Raw genomic sequence first — 18,942 nt, 5'->3', positions numbered from 1 at the left:
GGGGTCCTCCGCCGCTTTGCTCAGCGTCTCCCTGGTCTGTAGACCAGGGAGATGCTGAGCAAAGCGGCGGAGGACCTGGCCGGACCCACGGCACTTCCAGCTGATCTGGAAGCGGCCGCGGGTCCGGCCCCGGGTCCTCCGCTGCTTTGCTCCCCGTCTCCCTGGTCTGCAAGCTGGAAGCGCCGTGGGTCCGGCTCCAGCTCCAGGTCCTCCGCCGCTTTGCTCAGCGTCTCCCTGGTCTGCTGACCAGGGAGACGCTGAGCAAAGCCGCGGAGGACCCGGACCCGCGGCGCTTCCAGCTGATCTGGAAGCAGCCGCGGGTCCGGCCCCGGGTCCTCCGCTGCTTTGCTCCCCGTCTCCCTGGTCTGCTGGCTCGCCCAGCAGACCAGGAAGACGGAGAGCAGCTTTTCTCGCCCCGGAGGAGGCGGGCGGCGGGACCAGGCGTCCCGCCGCTCCTGTCCTCCGGGGCAAGAAAATCCCCGTTCGTAACTGCGGATCCAACATAAGTCGGATCCGCGTAACTCGGGGACTGCCTGTACCCCTTCTTCCCGCCCACTTTGATGCCTCTATCTGACAGAGGCAGAAAGGGGGGGGGGTGTCAACTATTTGACTTACTATCCGATAAGCATTTGCTTATCAGATAGTTGACTAGTCCTTAACATACTTGCCCCTGACCCAAAAAAGGTTCCCCACCCCTGCTTTAAATCATCACTGGAGCTCTGGGCAGCTCTGAGGCCTGCCTAAGGCAGGAGGGAGCTGGCGTGACATGCTATAGGGTGATGCTGAGGGCTAGCTGCCTCAACCCCACCCCTTCTGGGAGAGCAGAATTTCCCCATACGTTGTGACCCACAGTTTGAGACCCTCTGCTCTTGATCCTCATTCCCCAGAATGTATTTGGGTTATGAACCTTCCCTTTCTTGTATTTTCCCATTTGTCACTCTTCTACCTCTTTTGCTCCCTCTCTCCTTTGTCCCTGTCTCCTAGGTAGAGAAAAGGACGGCTGGAATATGCCCTATTACTCTCTTTCTTGTCATCTGGCCTTCTCCCTATATACTCCTTTTTAGGTCTCATCTTTTTTACCCTTCACTCCTATTTTCTTTTATTGTCATATAGCTAAATGATTTTACAGAATCACCTCCCAAATTCTGCCTTTTTTCTTCCTTCGCTATCAGTTTCTTTCTCCAGTTATCACTTAAATAGTCTGACATTTTCTTACATTTTTCTTTGTTAGTACCTTTTTGCTCTAAACATCTCCTACCTAATATCACTTTTGCCTCCTCTCATAGAAAAAAATAATTATGGGAGAAAAGGGAGAGAATCCTTAATAGAATATTCTAATTTGAAAAGACACAAACATCTAGAGGCCAGGAAATTCAAAACTAAAATTACACTTCCCAAAAAACATTAGAAAGCATGGAAACTCAGAATTAAAATAAATCTAACAGTACAGGTTGTACCTCCAAAAACTGGCACACTCTGGTCCAGCAATGTCCATCATCCTGCAGGACCATGGATGCTCCTGGACCAGAGAACCTGGGAGCCTAAAGGCAGGAGGCTGCCACAGGGCTCCAGCCCTGCACTGAGCCATGCAGCTGGGAGACTCCAGCCCACACAAGAGTCACTTCCTTCCTGTTTTTCCCAAGGGCTCATGGGAATTGCAGTCTGTGAGGCTGGATTGCAGAACACAGGGTCTTCCCAGAAAATAAGCAGAGGCGCCTTTAGTAAGGCGACTACACATGTATACAAACTCTGGACATATTCACAATTGTTTCCTCACCCTTACCACCATGCTAGCATGGCAGTGAGGACTGCACGCTGAATCCTGGCCTTGTTGGCTTCCATAGCTTTTAATAAAGTTCTAGTTTTCTTCAGCTAGTCTTGCAACCATGTGATTTAAGTGGCCAATCTAGAGAACAAATAGCAAAAATTTGAAGTAACAGTTGCAGAAATTCATTTATAATCAATCCATAGGCTAGAAAATGTTCACATAGATCATTCCTTGAAAAGTTTCAAATAATGAAAAAATCTGTACAAAATCAGACCATGGAGGATTCATGAACAGAAAAAGGAACATAGTTAAATGAATAAGTTGTTAGCTTTTACTAGTTTGCACAACTCTAATACCAAACAACCTTCTTTTGCACTTGTAGTCCCATGACTGTGCACCCTTCATATCTATCCCTGTCTATCCACTAATCATACGATTATCACAGCTAGTGGGCCCATTAAACCTTGGCAGCTGTTATAAGAAGCACTTGGGATCTTTTTAAGGGAAAAGGTTATGCATTGTGTTTATTGAGAATACAAAATAATAAGCATATGCATCCATTCTCTCTCTCTCTCTCTCTCTCTCACACACACACACACACGTCCTATTGAAGTTATAGCTACCAGTCTTTTGGGTTACGTCTATATTGCGGAGCTACTTCGGGATACTAGAAGTATCGCATCTTTAAAGCAGCCCCTTATTTTGAAAAATGGGCGAGCTATTCCAGCGTCCCTGTAACTCTTGTTCCATGAGGGTTAAGGGACGTTTCAAAATAAGCTATTTCAGAATTAGCTCGAAATAAGCTATGCAATTTGCATAGTGCAAATTGTGTAGCTTATTTCGAGGCGAGGGTGCAGTGTAGATGCACCCTTGTTTGCATCACCCTAGGCTACCTCTAAACTGCAGCCCTCTGCCTACAGAGGGATGCAAATCAAACACTTCGAAAGTGCAAATGAGCCCGGGATTTAAATATCCTGAGCTTCATTTGCATACTCACATTTGGGTGCTGTGCCGATCACACGCTCTTTCGAAAGTGAAAGTAAAGTCTAGCCGTGGCTTTGCCGACAGTTTCGAAAGGGTGCGTGATCAGCACAGCGCCCGAATGTGAGTATGCAAATGAAGCTTGGGATATTTAAATCCCGGGCTCATTTGCACTTTCAAAGTGCCTAATCTGCATCCCTCTGTCGGCAGAGGGGTGTAGTTTAGACACACCCCTAGTGGCCAGTTAGGCTGAATGCAAGAAAGGAGGCAGCCCAGCTCTTAGTACATTTAAATTGCAGAGCTGCAGCAGGGGTAGCTCCCAGACCTGGCGCGAACCAGGACTGAGCTGGGCTGCCTGCCTGGCCAAAGCAGCCTCTGGGACTTCCCACGCAGCTGCCCCTACCCCCCACAGGGGCTGCTGCCAGAGCTGCTGATAGAGGCAGCAGTGCAGAGGGAGGGAAGCAGGCAGCCCCACAGAGATGGAGCTGGGGGAACCAGTTTTAAGCTGCCTCCCCCCCTTGCAGCCTCTGATACTTAGGCTTATGGGTTAGCCATGTTAGGGAGTAGTTGACTATCTCATATTACAGCTATCTTGTCCTAGTTAATAGTTGCTTGCCTTATCTGTTAGTTGTCAATCTACCCTTCATCCACATCTCAATACGGGTATACAGCTATCTCCTGGCACCTTTACATTTGTACTTGGCTTCTCCCTAGAACATCTTGTCTGGTGATTGCCTTCACACTTATCTGCTAATACACATTCCTCATTCTTTATTCACACAAACAAAAGTTATATAGCTTCAGGGGGTAAAGAGTTAGTCTGTAACAGGATAAACTTAAAAAAATAACACGCAGTCTAGTAGCACTTTCAAGACTAACAAAACATATAGATGGCATCATGAGCTTTCCTGGGCACAATCCACTTCTTCAGATGACCAGAGTGTTGGAAGTCCAGATCCAAGAATAAAGAAGGGAGGGGAGGGGGGAAGAAGGGAAAAAATTGAAGGGGAGGAAGAAAAAAAGACAGTGGGTAGATACGCTTCAGAGGGATAGCCGAGTGAGTCTGTAACAGGAAAAACTTAAAAAACAATTGGTCTATAGTTGCTTCATGCAAGCAAGGATTGCATTGTTGCTTTTGTAAAAAACAGATCTAATATAAAATATTCTAAAATTAAACTAGTGCTATTACAAATTCTTCCATAATACAAAAAAACGCCCAACATTCTTACACTCTTAAAGCGGAAAACAATCTTAATAGTAAAAACTTTAAAAAACAATGGATAGTTCTGCAGCACCTCAGAGACTAACAGAAAATGTAGATGGAATCATGAGCTTTTGTGGGCACAACCCACTTCTTCAGATGAAACTTCTGAACACAATCCTTGTTTCTTCATCTGAAAAAGTGGGTTGTGCCCACAAAAGCTCATGATACCATCTACATTTTCTGTTAGTCTCTGAGGTGCTGCAGAACTATTCATTGTTTTTTAAAGTTTTACTGTTAAGATTGTTTTCCTCTTTAATGAAGAGTGTAAGAATATTTGGGGTTTTTTTTATTATGGAAGAATTGGTACACACATATAAGGAAATCCTATGGCCTTATGTGACTCCATCAAAGATGACAAAGCAGGTCAGCAAAGGTTTTAAAAAAAGAGCCAAATCAATTGTTTTAACTATGGGGTCACATTTTCTATCACAGACCACTAGCTTTAGAAATGAAGAAACTATTTGCTAGAGAGCTCCACATTTTTTTATAGCTAAAGAGATATGCAAGAGAAGTTTCATCAGTAGGCAGTGGTACAGACTCTTAGTCTTCGTCTACATTAGCATGATCTTGCGCAAATACTCTAACACAAGAGTTCTTGTGTTAAAGTATTTGCGCAAGAGAGCATCTACACTGGCATGTGCTTTTGTGCAAGAGCATGCCAGTGTAGACGCTCTGTTGTGCAAGAAAGCTCCGATGGCCATTTTAACCATCGGGCTTTCTTGCGCAAGAAATTCATGTTGCCTGTCTACACTGGCCTCTTGTGCAAGAACAGTTGCACAAGAGGGCTTATCCTGAGCCGGAGCATCATAGTTCTTGCGCAAGAAGCACTGATTTCACACATTAGAACGTCAGTGTTCTTGCACAAGAACTCCCCGCCAGTGTAGTCAGGCAACATGTTTTTGTGCAAAAGCGGCCACTTTTGTGCAAGATCGTGCCAATGTAGACACAGCCAAAGGCTCTCTGTACTAGAAAAGTGCATGAATTCAACTAAATTAATTCCTGTGCCTATATCAGTTTAGCTTGCACTGGCGATAATTTTTAATGAACATAAACTAGGGTTAAATCAATTTAAATGTGCCTATAGTAAGGCTTTACATTGGTTTATGTAGTGGGTTTTAAACCAATTTAGTTAAACTGGTGCACTTTCCTAGACCAAAGGAAACCAGTTTTAGACAACACTCTCTAGTTAGCTGGGGAAACAGCTGTCTGTACAGTATAGCTAATAGACATTTTTATATATATCAGTGGTGTAGCCGTGAGTGGGCCTGAGCTTATCCAATCACTTATCCAGGCCCACACACACCTGAGCTTTGCTCCTATCCTGCTCAACTGGTCTGGTGCTCTTGCCAGAGAGCAGGGTTGGGTGCAGGGGCTTGCCCAGCTCCAGCTGGCAAGAGGGGGTTCGGCCATGGGGATTTGCCCACTCTGCCCTACTGGTGTCTTGTGGGGTATCGGGATTGGGTCATGTGGGCTTGCAGGAGAGCCAGCCAGGCAAAGTGGTCCAAGTCCCCATGCCTTGACCCCATTCCTCAGCAGATGCACTGGGTGAGCAGAGCGGTGCAAGCCCCAGTGGCCTGACCCTCTCTTCCCTGGTGGAGCTAGACAAGGCCCATACCCAAACCCTACTCCCCGGAAGGAGTAATGAGCAGATTGGGACAAGCTCCCAATCCCACTTTACAGTGGCAGTGCTGAGTGGTGGGACAGTATAGATGGGGGTGCACTCTTCTTCACCAGAGTGCTGGAAGTGGGGAGAGGTGGCCCTGATGGCTCTGCCCCACCCTCCTGTCATTGTCCACCCACCAAAACCAGGGCCCACCAGGAGTCAGCCTACTCCACTGATATAGACTTGGAAGGACCAGGTTTTATTGATGAATGTCAATTTCACTGTATGCTGTATTGTAGCCCAGCTGGTCCTAGAATAAGTGTTTCTCAACCAGTGGTATGAGTACCCTTGGGGGTACTTGAGAGGAGTCTGGGGGGAGGGGTGGTACATCAACAACTGAAATTTGGAGAAAACAGAATTTTTGTTTTACAGTGCTTTATTATTTTTGTACTCTTACACTCTTTTTATGATTCAGTTTAAACAGATGTGTTGCAAGGGTAGACAAAAATTGTGTGTCTGAAAAATGTAAGTACTGGGGATACTTTTTTGTTGTTGAAAAAGTAGTACTTTATAAAAAAAAAGGTTGGAAACACTGTTAGAATATTAGACAAACAAGGTAAATGAAGTCATCTCTTTTATTGGACCAACTTCTGTTGGTGAGAGAGACCAGCTTTCTCATCTAATAAAAGATATGACCTCACCCACTTAGTCTCTCTAATTTCACTGGACACACACACAACCCACCGAAAAATATTTCTGAGAAGTTTTCAAGCTGCATTTTTCTCACTTTGCCTATCTTGTAATACTTGCAATTTACAAGATAGGCAAAGTGAGAAAAATGCAGCTTGAGAACTTCTTAGCATTTGATTTATTAATTCAATTTGGGCGGGGGGGGGGGCGGGGGGGGGATGAGGCTGACCATTTGTTTTGATGCTTATAAAGCTTCAACTTTTACAGTCTCAACATCTTGTTATTAAACAGTTACTGTCTGTCTCTCCCTCCATTGCTTGACCCCTCTCACACTTTCTCCCGGCGGTAAAATTAAAATAAATAACAATTAGAAAAAATGCTTAAAAATAAGCATTGACGTTACCGCACAGGAGTCACTCAAAAGGAGCGCGGAGATGGTTGGGGGGAGGCTGGTCTGGGGCAGGGGCGTAGGAAGAATTTGTAGAGGGGAGGTGCTGAATGCCAAGGCAGTGGAAATCAAAGCAAGCCGGGTGCCGCACCCCCCCCCCCCGGGTACCCCTGTTCCCGCACCTCAGGCGTGGCTGAGCCGGGACCGTTCTCAGCCCCCGGCGCGCCGAAGCGAGCCGTGCGGAGCAGTCCCGCGACACCGCCCCCTGGCGGCCCGCCTGCCACCCGTCCGTCTTACCCCGCTGCCGCCGCCGCCGCTGCTCAGTGCTGCTCCGCCGCCGGGCAGCGGCTGGTGCCCGTGGGAAGCGCCTGCGCCCTGCGTCCGCTCGCTGCCTGCCCCCGTCGGCTCCTGCCTAGTTCAGTCCAAGCGGCCGGGGGTGGCAGCAGCAGCCGCCGTTTCTCAGCGACAGCGGCTGGGGCACCCTGCTAGGGGCCAGGTAAGGGAGCGGGGCAGCTGCCTGCGGGGGCAGCGGCTGAAATCGGAGCTGGAGGCGCCGCTTCCCCGGAGTCACCCGGGGCAAGTGTCCGGGGAGACGCGCCCGGGCCAGTCCCACTGGGTGCAGCCCCGCCCTGGGAGGGGGGTCAGAATGGCGGGAGGTGCTGAGCCTGGGGCGGACGCGGTCCCCGGGGTGCCCGCCCGCTGCAGGGAGAGCCGGGCGCTGCGCTTCCCGCCGGGTTCCACTGGCCGGGCGGGCTGCGCCCCCGGCACCCGCCCCGCGCGGAGCGTCGTCCCGGGCCCGAAGCAGCGGAGCGGGAGCCCGAGCGAGCTGCCTTTTTTTGCTCTCTCCTCGTTGACAAGCACCCACGAAGTTACGGTGCTAGCGTGAGAAACGTCGCTCCTGAGGCGCAGTGTCGAGAAAATGCCCCGCGCAAGGTGAAGAGCTTTAAAACGCAGGAGGTCGTGCTCATTCTCGGCTCTAACCAGCAAACTTCAGTGCAGTCTCCCCTCCGCGGCTGTCTTCATGCACGGATCTTAAATGATCGTTAAATTGAGCGAGGTGGTGATTTTTTTTTTAAGGCAAAAAAGAAAAATAGTTAATTGCACGTAACAAGGATTCAGAAACTTTGAAATGTTTTTCTGAGGGCAAGTTGCAGTTCTTGGTAAGTCAGCTCTTACTGAAACGGCTTCAGAATGAATTGTACTGAAAGGCAAGCAAGATAGCAGTACTCAAATGGAACCTCACTTACCTTATGTCACACGTTTTATCTTCGCAATAGAAGCGTATTTCAATTCGTCTGATGAAGGGCTGTTTCAAATAGAGGTACTCAAGACCTTTGTGTAGTATTACCACATTTCTTACAGTTGCATGGGTATTTTTGTGTTTCAGAGGGTTGCCATTCTTGTAAAAGAGTCATTAAAACTTAGTATGCTAAGCCTCACAGGAAAAGTCAGAATAATCCATCAATGGCTATTAGCCAGGATGAGTAGGAATGGTGTCCCTACACTCTGTTTCTCTGGAAGTGGGTGACAGGGGAGGGATCACATGAGGTTTACCTGTTGTGATCCCTCCTTCTGGGGGCATCTGGTATTGGCCACTGTCGGCAGACAGCATACTGAGCTAGATGGGTCTTTGGTCTGACCCAGGATGGCCGTTCTTATGGTCTTTCTAATCCTTAGTATGTTTGGACACCTCATCTTTGAGGGATTCCACCGTAGGATTGCTTGTCAGTCTAAAACAATGCCTTTGTTGTAGTGGTCCTAAGGTTGCAGAACACACTCATCCTTGAAACCTGAGTCCCTTCATCTCTTCTCACTTTTAAACAACTTTAATAGTTCCCTCCTAAACATAAAGGCTTGAATAAGCAGTAAAGAAAATACTATTTTCTCCTCCTCTTCCCCCTTTCCCCCCCCCCCCCCCGCTTTTTTCCCTTTTAAATATGCCTAGTCTTAAAGTGTTATGCCAGAGGGGAGGAGTGTGCATGAGCACAACTTTTGAGCAGCATCCTGAGTACCTTCATCGGATGGGTGCTTCACAAATAACATTATTTTATTACTGCATTATTATAAATGCAAATGTTAATTGCTCTGATTTAAAAAAATATTTTTTCCATATTGTAAGTTAAAATTCAGATTCTGTTATTTTTGTAGCTGTTTCCCCTAGCAGAACTTTTCCATGCATGTGTGTGTTGTGTAACCATAACACAAATTAATATCTGCAGTTAACACCATTCCCAGCATACATCATTACTATTACGACTGATACTATGAACACTTACTAAGAATATTTCACTTAATATTGATGCATTTTCATAGTACATACTAGGAATGTTAAAATTAGATTAATCAACTAATTGAATAGTAGATGGAATTTCCATCAAGTATTCAATTAGTCGATAAGGGCGCTTCTGCTTTGAAATGTAGCAAGACCCCTCCCGGCTGTTGCTACATTTCAAAGGTGGGAGTGCTTTGTGGGATTCCACCTTTGAAATGTACAACAGCTCCAGCAGGGTTCATGCAGCACTTCTGCTTTGAAATGTAGAAGAGCCCCAGCAGGGACTCTTGTATGTTTCAAAGACTGAAACACTGCCTGGATCCTAGGGCCAGAGTGGGAATCCCCTCCCCTGTTGGCCCCAGGCTCCATACAGCACTCCCACTTTGAAATGTACAAGAGCTCCAGCAGGGACTGGGAAGCTGGGGTGGGGAGGAGAGAAGGGAAGGGAAGAACCGTCATTTAAGCTGGCTCCCCCAGCATCCCCTTTTCTCTACCTGCCCCTTGCTGCCTCTTTCTGATAGAGGCAGTAAAAGCTGGGGGAGGGGGAGTGACTAGTCAACTAGCATATCAACCATCTGATAAGCTTTTGCTTATCGGATAGTCGACTAGTCGCTTACATCCCTAGTAAATAGTAGGGGTGTGTTAGTGAACACCAGGAGCGGCCCGAGGTGGGCTGCAGCAGCTGGCACCTCAGGCGGAACACGCGATTGGCGCCTCTGCCTGCAGGGCCGTTAATGGACTGACGTCATCATCGGGCACTCCAGGTGCCCCGTGACATCATCATTGGGCGCCCCGTTGAAGGCGGCAGCCGAATCCGTCTATAGTCACGGGCCACCCCTGGTGTACACCTTTAAATGGTTAACTGACTGGCTCCCCACACAGAACCACCTGCCTTCCTCCCCCATTCTGCCTCTGGTATAGAGGCAGCAGAGGGTGGGGGTGAGGTAGCTTTGTAGGAGCCACCGCCTCCCCCCCGTAACACATGTAAATGTGTAACTGCTGAATTTTTCAGAGATTATATGTTTACAAAAAAATTGCTCGTTTCCATATCCTTTTACATACTATGTATCTAGAACACTACACAGTGCAAAGTTAACAAATATTTCCATATAGAGACAGTTAGGGGCCACATATCTAGTTGCCTAAATAGCTTTAAAGTTGTATCCCTTAATGTGTTTGTGAAACTTCCTGTTATATTAGTAAAATAATCCTAGAATAAACGTTGATTATATGTTTCAGTTCAAAGTATCTTCACTCTTGTTGGTTTAATAGTCATATTGATATTCTGATCACTTTTCAGACAATACTGAATTCAAATTGTTTACTGGAATTTTTAAAAGTATCAAGCAGTGCATCATGTACAAAATTTAAACTTTGAGTCAGATTTCAGTTGACAATGTTTAGTCATTTTTTCCAGATACAAAATATCACATTCAGAACAGATTTTGTAACTTCTATTTCAAGATCAATTTTAGAGGGACTTTTGTAAAGAATACATCTTTTATTACATTTTGTTGATGCAGTGTGTTCCATTTCACGTTACACTATTTCAGTAATCTTTTGTAGTAATCTTTCTTATAAACAGGGATCCTAATTCTCCGTGATAAACCCACCACAATTCTCTTAAACATAAATCCACATTTTTCTATAATTAAATGAAATCTGATAGCCTGTACCCTGCTGCCCTTGGACTGACAGCACAATCCCCATCTCTGTTTTATTTAAAAAAAAAAAAGAAGCAGCAAAATTAGCCTTTTTCCTTGGCAAAGAGATTTCTAAGATCCCATCCTTGCTAGAAATAGAAGTACTGGAAGTTTGGTCCTGTACTCCTTACCTTCCCACTTACTCTGTATTTTTGTATTTTGAAATACTGAAGGTGAGAAAATGATAATTAGACAATTACATATGTATGCTTTGGATAGAATGTTTCATGTTTGTATTATAAACAAGTTAGGAGTGAAGGATCTGAACCAGGACCAGAAGACAGACATATGTTTTAAAATGTCTAACAATTTATTTCCTATCACTAACTGTAAACAAATATCCTGGACCAGATTGCATACCTAGGTTTAATATCTTCAGTTGAAATTGGGCAGTCTTGCTTAAGTTCAAGAAACACAATCTGTCACTTTGTAGATAGGTAAATCTATTTTAGAGTCATTTAGAAGTCTGCTTATCAGAAAAGTTTTGCAGCCTTCTGTTATCTACTTTCCAGCATGTCAGTAGCACTCATTTGCTTGCCAGTAATAAAGTCAACTTGAAACTAAGAGAATTAGAGAGCAATAGTTTAAAAGGAAAATTGGACTGACAGCTAAGTTCCTCAATCCATATTTTGGCACCTGTGAAGGTGTTGCAGGGACCATATGTGTACCTCTCTAGATCTGGGATTTAGCTATCAGGTCAGCTCATGCCCTTTGCTATCAGTTATCGCCCTTTGCCTTTCTCCCAATACTCTTACAACCCAGGATGCTGTCTCTTCATGACTTGGCCCTCCACCTCAGTCACTTTATAGTCTTTCCCCTTCCAGTGTAACAAAGTCCCATCAGAGAAGCTGTCCATGTGTCATCTCTGGCAATCTTCTGTTTCTGAGTGCCACTTTGCCAGTGCATGCTGGTAGAGAGATTTGGGTCCACCTGTTGCTCTGGATTCCATTATAGTGACCTTCTGACTACCTGACCATGTCTGTTTAGCCTCATTAGCTGTTTCCCTGGGCTTTTTCCTACTTTGTCTCCATGTCTGTCTATGGCTTTGTCTACACTGCAGGGTTTTTGTGCAAGAAGTTTTTTGTGGAAGAGATCTTCCGCAAAAACTTCTTGTGCAAAAGCGCGTCCACACCGCAAAAGCACATCACAAAAGCGATGTGCTTTTGCGCAAGGGAGCATCCACACTGCATAGTTACTCTTGCACCAGAAAGCTCTGATGGCCATTCACAGAACCCTTGCACAAAAAGGAGTTATGCCTCATAGAAGGAGGTATACCTACACCGCAAAAAGACCTTTGTTCTGTTCATTGACTGTAGATTTTCTTGTGCAAAAATGCACTGGAGGTATGGACGCTCTGTGGGTTTTTGTGCAAAAACAGCGCAAAAACCCTGCAGTGTAGACATAGCCTATGTGTTTACTGCTGGAGTATCTGCCAGTCCTCCTGTAGCTACTTCACCTCTCTAGGCCTCTTGTAAAACTCCCTAGTCCACAGCAAGAAGCCAGGGCTTATTCCTTTTCTTGGATTTCCTTTTTGTTCCCATCCCACTCCCTTTCCCTCTAGGAAGTATGTGACTGTAGCCTTCCTGCTTCCATTTCATGGCTTTATAATTCTATCCCAGTTATGTTTCAGTTGTAGGGTTGCCAGGTGTCCGGTTTTGAACCAGACAGTCCAGTATTTGAGCTTTCTGTTCGGGAAACAAATTGAGAAAATATAAATGTCTGGTATTTTCTAAATAAGATGTAATGTAGATCATGATAAAATGTCAAGTGTGTCCAGTATTTTTGTTGAAACCATCTGGCAACCCTATCACTTGCCATTAGGCTTTATTAATTCCTGGTTTCCCTCAAGGTGCAACATCTGAGATTAATTAATCCCTCTTCCTGGGCCATCTTAATCGGCTCAGGAGTTGTATGAGATGGATGTAGGGGATTTAAGTGACTAGTTGAGTAGTCGACTACTACATTTAAACTGCACGACCACAGCGGAGTAGCTCCTCAAGCCGGGACAGAGCATCTACCCTTAATCATGCAGTTGATACAATTTGTATAATCAACTATACAATTACCCAGTTACCTATTTCTTAACATCCTTAATGGACACCCCATCATAGCACCTTAATAGGTAAACTGGATTTTCAAGTGTTGAGGAATGAGCAGATGCCCTTGAGGCCACTGAGTTTTCAGCTGTTGATGTAACGTGTCAGTCACTTTGTCTCCATAATGACAGCTAGACTTTGGTGGGATCTGACTTTATGCTGTCTCTATCCTCTGAGCAGTGAGATTGGCATATTCCATATAGCAGAGTAGGCTAATAAGGCTGCAGATCTTTTGGAGCAAGAAGTTTAAAAAGAGTAAGATAAAGTTTTCTTCCCAACAAAACTATATAAAAACACTTATTTATTCTATTTCAAAAATCAAACAAACCTAGGAGCTGGAAGGCCCAATGGACAGGTAATGGAATACAAATAAGGTAACTTTTCCAATTTTGACCCAGCTGGATCATGATCAAAATTATATAGCAGCTTCAGGGGGTAGCCGAGTTAGTCTATACAGGATAAACTTAAAAAACAACAAATGGTCTGGTAGGACTTTATATACTAACAAAACATGTAGATGGTATCATGAACTTTCGTCTAGTCATCTGAAGAAGTGGGCTGTGCCCACAAAAGCTCATGATACCAAAATTATATAGGTATCTAACTAGCTCAATATGTGAATTTAATTGTCTCAGATCAGTTACTTGCTTAAAAAAAAATAGCTATTTACTGCATTAATTAGTACTCTGGTTAGCAGCAGTCTTCGCAAGAAGCCAATAAATGACTGTCTAAGGAGATTTAGAAGCTCCGGGGGTAGCCAAGTTAGTCTGTACAGGAAAAAACAACAAATAGTCTGGTAGTACTTTATAGACTAAAGAAACATGTAGATAGTATCTACATGTTTTGTTAGTCTATAAAGTGCTACCAGACCATTTGTTGTTTTTTCCTGTACAGACTATTTGTTGTTTTTTAAGGAGATTTAGTGCCAATGTTCCCCCTGAATTTCCCATTCATCTGCAGAATAAATTTTATGTGCACCGAGGCACATGCAGATGTGCACTACCAGCAGAAATACATGCTGCTGGGTGGTGCACTCTGCTGATTGGCTGAATGGCATTTGACTCTCTCCTGGTTGGCCTCCCAAATGGCTCAGCTTACAGGAAACACTGCTTAGTACTCTTTTTAAATGGCCTTTATAAATGACCCGTTCAGAAAGAGGGTTGTGGGACACTAAGCGGGCAACATGGGGAAGCTTATGCTGTCACTGCTCATTATATCTGTCCTGGGACAAGACTGAGAATTATGCATCCCTGGCAATTCACTAACATTTTTTATATATAAAAAATGTTTATGGCTCCAGTGCTGCAAACATACTTTATGTGAGCAGGCTCATTGACTTCAGTGAGTCTACTCATGTGAGTTTAATTAAGCATATGCATAAATGTTGGCAAGACTGAAGCGCAATGTGTTAATGATCTCAGTAGAGTCCTCTGGGCACTAATATATAATAAAATATTTAATAATGTTTATAATATGAATTTATGGATTGACAGATGTTTTAGTTCATCTTTTTTTATTAAAGTATGTAACTTGGGGTGGTGGTAGTGGGGGAGAAATTCCATAATAAAAAAAAACAGTCCCAGATCTGTGTTTATTCAATTAGAGAATAATATAACCTTTTAAGTAAATATGTCGTGTTCAAAGAATATGCCTTTTATCTAATACTATATTTTTTCCCCACACAAGGGAATGATCCTACAGTCTGTATTCATGTGTCTGTCCTTTGAGCTAAATAGCAAGTTTATCTAGGTCAGGATAGCAGGATCAAGGTATTTAAATGGAAGTTTGGAACTACAAAAAAAGGTTTTAATGTAACTCGTCAGAAACAGGGTTTTTTAAAAATTGCTTAAATTACTTTTTTAATGCTAGAGAAATCTGTTATATATTATTGGAGCAATTCTAAGAGTATCAATTGGAAGTGTAAATAAAATATGAGAGACTGAACAATGCTGAATCAAACTGACACACCTCCAAAATAGGTAAATACAACATACATTTTATAAAATAGCGCACATGGTATTTTTTGATAAAAATAACCAAAGTGTTACACTCTCCCCACTATTGATACATTCCTTACTCTGTGAAAGAGAGAAGGAATGTCTGTACATGATTTGTTACAGTGAATACTCCATAATGTGTAACATGAAAAGAATGTTCAGTCACTGATACAAACATGTAGTTCATTAATGGGAATCAAACACAACCTTTTATATTGAAACCTGTCAAGGTCCTAAATACTTAGCTGAAAACAAGATTACTTTACTTTCGTTTAATATGAAATAAATAAGTTTCTTCAACTGGAAAATTAGTCTTTGTTCTTAGGATTGTATATCCAATTACTCTGACATTCCAGGCTTGATGAAGAAAGACTGTCTGCAATAGGTTTTGAAGGTAGTATCTTGAAAACTCCCAATTTCCTTTTTATTTACCTATTTAACCTGATTTATTTTACAGTTTTGGATTGATATTGGCTGAGGAAACAAACTATTGCTTCTTTTTGTTGTATGAAAAAGGCCTAAAGGAAACTATGAGGGTTATTAATTGCAAGAAGAATTTACCAAGGTTCATGGTACATTCTCCTTCACTGGCAATTTTAAAATCAAAATTGGTTGTTTTCTCTAAACTATATGTTCTAATAATTTGTTTTGGAAAGGTCTGTGACTTGTGTAATACAGGAGGTAAGATTACAGGGTCTGTTCTGGCCTTGGAATCTATGAATCTGTTTTATGTTAGAAAGTTCTTTCTGCCTCATTTTTCCTAAAAAAAAAATCCATGGATGACTGGAGAGCTAGATTATTTATGTTATCAGAGATGCCAAGCAAGTGAAACCTGATCAACTGAGAAGGGAAAGAGTTGGTTCCCCCTACTCCCAACACTCGTATGGAGTGACAGTTTACAACATACATACTAGGATTCCCTGGAGATCAGTCTCAAAACTGGGAAAAATCAGATATGTGGGGTTTCTTGTTTTGTTTTTTACCGTACAAATAATTTCTCTTTACTCCTAAGAAAGAAAGAAAGAAAGAAAGAAAGACCTTTCAGAACAACCTTATACATTGTGAAAAAGAATTAAAAGACCTAAATCTTTATTGTTGTTGCAAGTTTTCTTTAATAACAGCTTATGATATCAGATTCCTCTGAATTTATATTTAGCTTTGCTATTGTACAGGTACCAAAGCAATACATTGATCTTGGTATGCACATGTATCCTCTGATGCAGAAGTAGTATGCATGAATGGTCATAAGGATCAGTTAACAAGCAGCAGAAGATACCATTATGGTGCAGTTCTTGCAAGTTGCTCAGCATGGGTGGACCCCTGTACCCTCTCAGTCTTATGAAAGTCACTGGGCCTGTATTTTATAATATACTGTGTGTGCTGTCTGTCAAAACATTGACCTTTATCCGTTCTTTGAGCATTTAGTCTTCACCTAATGTGACCATAAAATGTTTTCATGCGTTTGGACTTAGTTTAACTTTTGAAGTGTGTATAGAATTTTATGTTAATATTAATATTAAAAATATGTATGCACATGAAGGAGAGCATATACCAGTGTTTCTTAAAGTTTTTGAGGCTAAGGAACACCAAACAATAATTTTTTTTTATGAGGAACATCAAGGATTTTTTGTTGAGCAAAACAAAACAAAGTTTTTTTGGAAGGGGAGGGTTGGCGGAAAAGTTATTGAGGAAAAAAAATTACCTGCCCCTTTAAGGGTGGCCATTTTGAATTCTGTTCTCTGCGCCACGCCTCCGACTGCCTCAGTTTAAGAAACACTGGCATATTCCCTTTAATCTCATGGCACAAATCATTGCTTTTCTGTTGTATTGCTGCTTGTTACTCTTAATGCCTCTTTTGGATTTTTTATAGTGTTCTGCAAGATGAATACCACAGAAATACTTTCGTTCACCATGACCCCATTAGGTTTTATACCAGATTTAAAAAATGCCACCCTTCCACCTGTCAATGAGACTGCGTGTGAAAACTGGAAAGAGATTCATCATCTGGTTTTTCATGTGGCAAATATTTGTTTTGCAATTGGATTGGTTATTCCAACCACTCTGAATTTCCATATGATTTTCCTGCGAGGTTTGCTTACTATAGGTAAGCCAAACAAAATTTACTTGTTACAACTTTAATGCGGCTGAAATTCCATTTACTGACCAATAGAAATAATTATCCTAGGCTTGTTTGTTTTCTGGTGGTGGGTGGTATTCCATCATATTTAGTTGCTTTATTTTGTTGGAGATGCTTTAGCATGATTTGGGGCTCAGTCAAACATTTTGACATTGCAGGTTATACTGACCCAGTTTCTTAGCACTACAAAAACTGTTTAGAGAATTTTGAGCACCTGTGCAATTGCTGAAACAAATGATTACGTGTGGAGGAATAGGGTTTGTTTGTGTAGTGTGGGCTTTATTGTATTTTGTTTTCCCTTTCTTTATCTGTTTTTTTTTTTCTGCACTCTCTCCTAACTCTTCAGAAAAGGAAATCTATGCTTGAACAAAGTATGGATTAAAAAAAGTAACCCCAAAATTTGAGAAAATGAAGAAAGCAGAGCTCAATTACAGCAGATAGATTTATACCCTACCACAGTATAACTTTCTTGCACCCACAGATCACTGATATAGTAGATATTACAGGTATAACTGATCTTTCCTAAGGTTTCCTTGGAGAGCTTCACATAGTGACTGGCCCCAGCTTTTCTTAAAATATGACCTCTGAGATGACATCATACACGATGGGAGCAAAGTGTGAACATGTATTATTGCACATGTTTTCTTGTGGACGTCTAGTTGTCAGCTCAAATTGAACACTGTTAAAACAGATCTCTTAATCTTAATCTCTCTGTCCCTCACACCGTTACTTGGTCATTGTAGATCACACAACCATCCTGGCTGTCCCTGTGGCCTGTAATGTTGGTATCCTCTCCAACTTTGATCTCTCTCTAGGTCTTTGCCTCCAGGCTGTACCTAAATCTTGCAGATTCCTTTTGCATAACATTTCTAAGATATGGGCTTTCTTGTCCATCCACATATCTAAAATGCTCATCCAGGCTATTATCTTGCTTCTCGATACTTGGCAAGTACAGTCTTGCTCCACTCATATCAATTCAAAATGATGCTGCAAAAATAATTTTCACAGTCCATTGCTTTGACCATACTTTTTCTTCTCTGTTGCATCAAACATAATCCATGTGTCACTTTCAAGACCCTTCCCAGCTAACCTAAGCCTGCCTGTCATCTTTCATTTGCTACTGAAGTGTTCACTCTGTGTAATTACTCAGAGTAATACTCAGTTGTGCACTTGTAAAAATTTCAAACCAGGTGGAGACAAACAAGGGAATGCAAGGAAAGAATGAAACAATATTAGCCAGCTTGATAGGCAGCAGTTTTAGCATACCAGATGCTAATAATTATCATGTGTTTTGCAGTCTTCATGAAAAAATATGAATTTTAAGGAGTAATTAGAAGAAGGATAATGAGTTAGTTTTGCAGATGTTCCGAGGAAGCTCCTTTCAATCTGGTGGGGCACAAAGCCTCATACTCATATATTTTTAAAGTCTTATAACAGGGGTGGGGAACCTAAGTCATGGAGGCTGGATTCAGCCCCCACCTTGCCTGGATCCAGCCCTGTGGCTCGGAGCTCCCCCCAGCATTGAGGAGACTATGCTGGTGAGGGGTAGGTTTTTTGTTTCTTGCTCATGTGCAGCCCCTGACTGATTTTTCCGTGGTTCAATGGCCTCTGACCCAAAAAAGGTTCCCCACCCTTGTCTTATAACCTAAATCACTTAGGGTATGTCTACACTAGCCCCGTAGTTTGAACTAGGGTGGCTAATGTAGGCATTCGAACTTGCAAATGAAGCCTGGGATTTAAATATCCCGGGCTTCATTTGCATGTTCCTGGGTGGGCGCCATTTTTAAATCCCCTTAGTTCGAACTGACTGCCCGCGGCTACACGCAGCAGTCAGAAGTTAATCCGAACTAAGTCCTTAGTTCGGATTAACTGTTACACCTCACTGCAGGAGGAGTAACAGTTAATCCGAACTAAGGACTTAGTTCGAATTAATTTCTGACTGCCACGTGTAGCCGCGGGCAGTCAGTTCGAACTAAGGGGATTTAAAAATGGCGCCCACCCAGGAACATGCAAATGAAGCCCGGGATATTTAAATCCCAGGCT

At 43.0% G+C, this 18,942-nt stretch overlaps 1 protein-coding gene across 5 annotated transcripts in view; it reads left to right on the top strand.

Moving 5' to 3' along the window:
- The first annotated feature begins 6,995 nt into the window (after positions 1–6,995).
- POPDC1 (popeye domain cAMP effector 1) overlaps positions 6,996–18,942 on the top strand; it is a 65,699-nt gene continuing 53,752 nt past the window's right edge. The window contains exons 1-3 of one of the 5 annotated variants that reach the window (XM_075923943.1): positions 6,996–7,190; positions 7,553–7,854; positions 16,633–16,866. In XM_075923943.1, coding sequence (XP_075780058.1) covers positions 16,644–16,866 — 223 coding nt within the window. In that variant the 5' untranslated portion in view covers positions 6,996–7,190; positions 7,553–7,854; positions 16,633–16,643. Of the gene's footprint in view, positions 7,191–7,298; positions 7,855–16,632; positions 16,867–18,942 lie in introns of those variants that run through there. The other 4 variants (XM_075923941.1, XM_075923945.1, XM_075923944.1 and 1 more) reach the window with 4 other exon arrangements.

This window comes from Pelodiscus sinensis, chromosome 3 (assembly GCF_049634645.1).
Source record: "Pelodiscus sinensis isolate JC-2024 chromosome 3, ASM4963464v1, whole genome shotgun sequence".
Lineage (NCBI taxonomy): Eukaryota > Metazoa > Chordata > Testudines > Trionychidae > Pelodiscus > Pelodiscus sinensis.
Note: the sequence above shows the minus strand (reverse complement) of the source record. Positions and strands in the feature narration are given on the sequence as shown.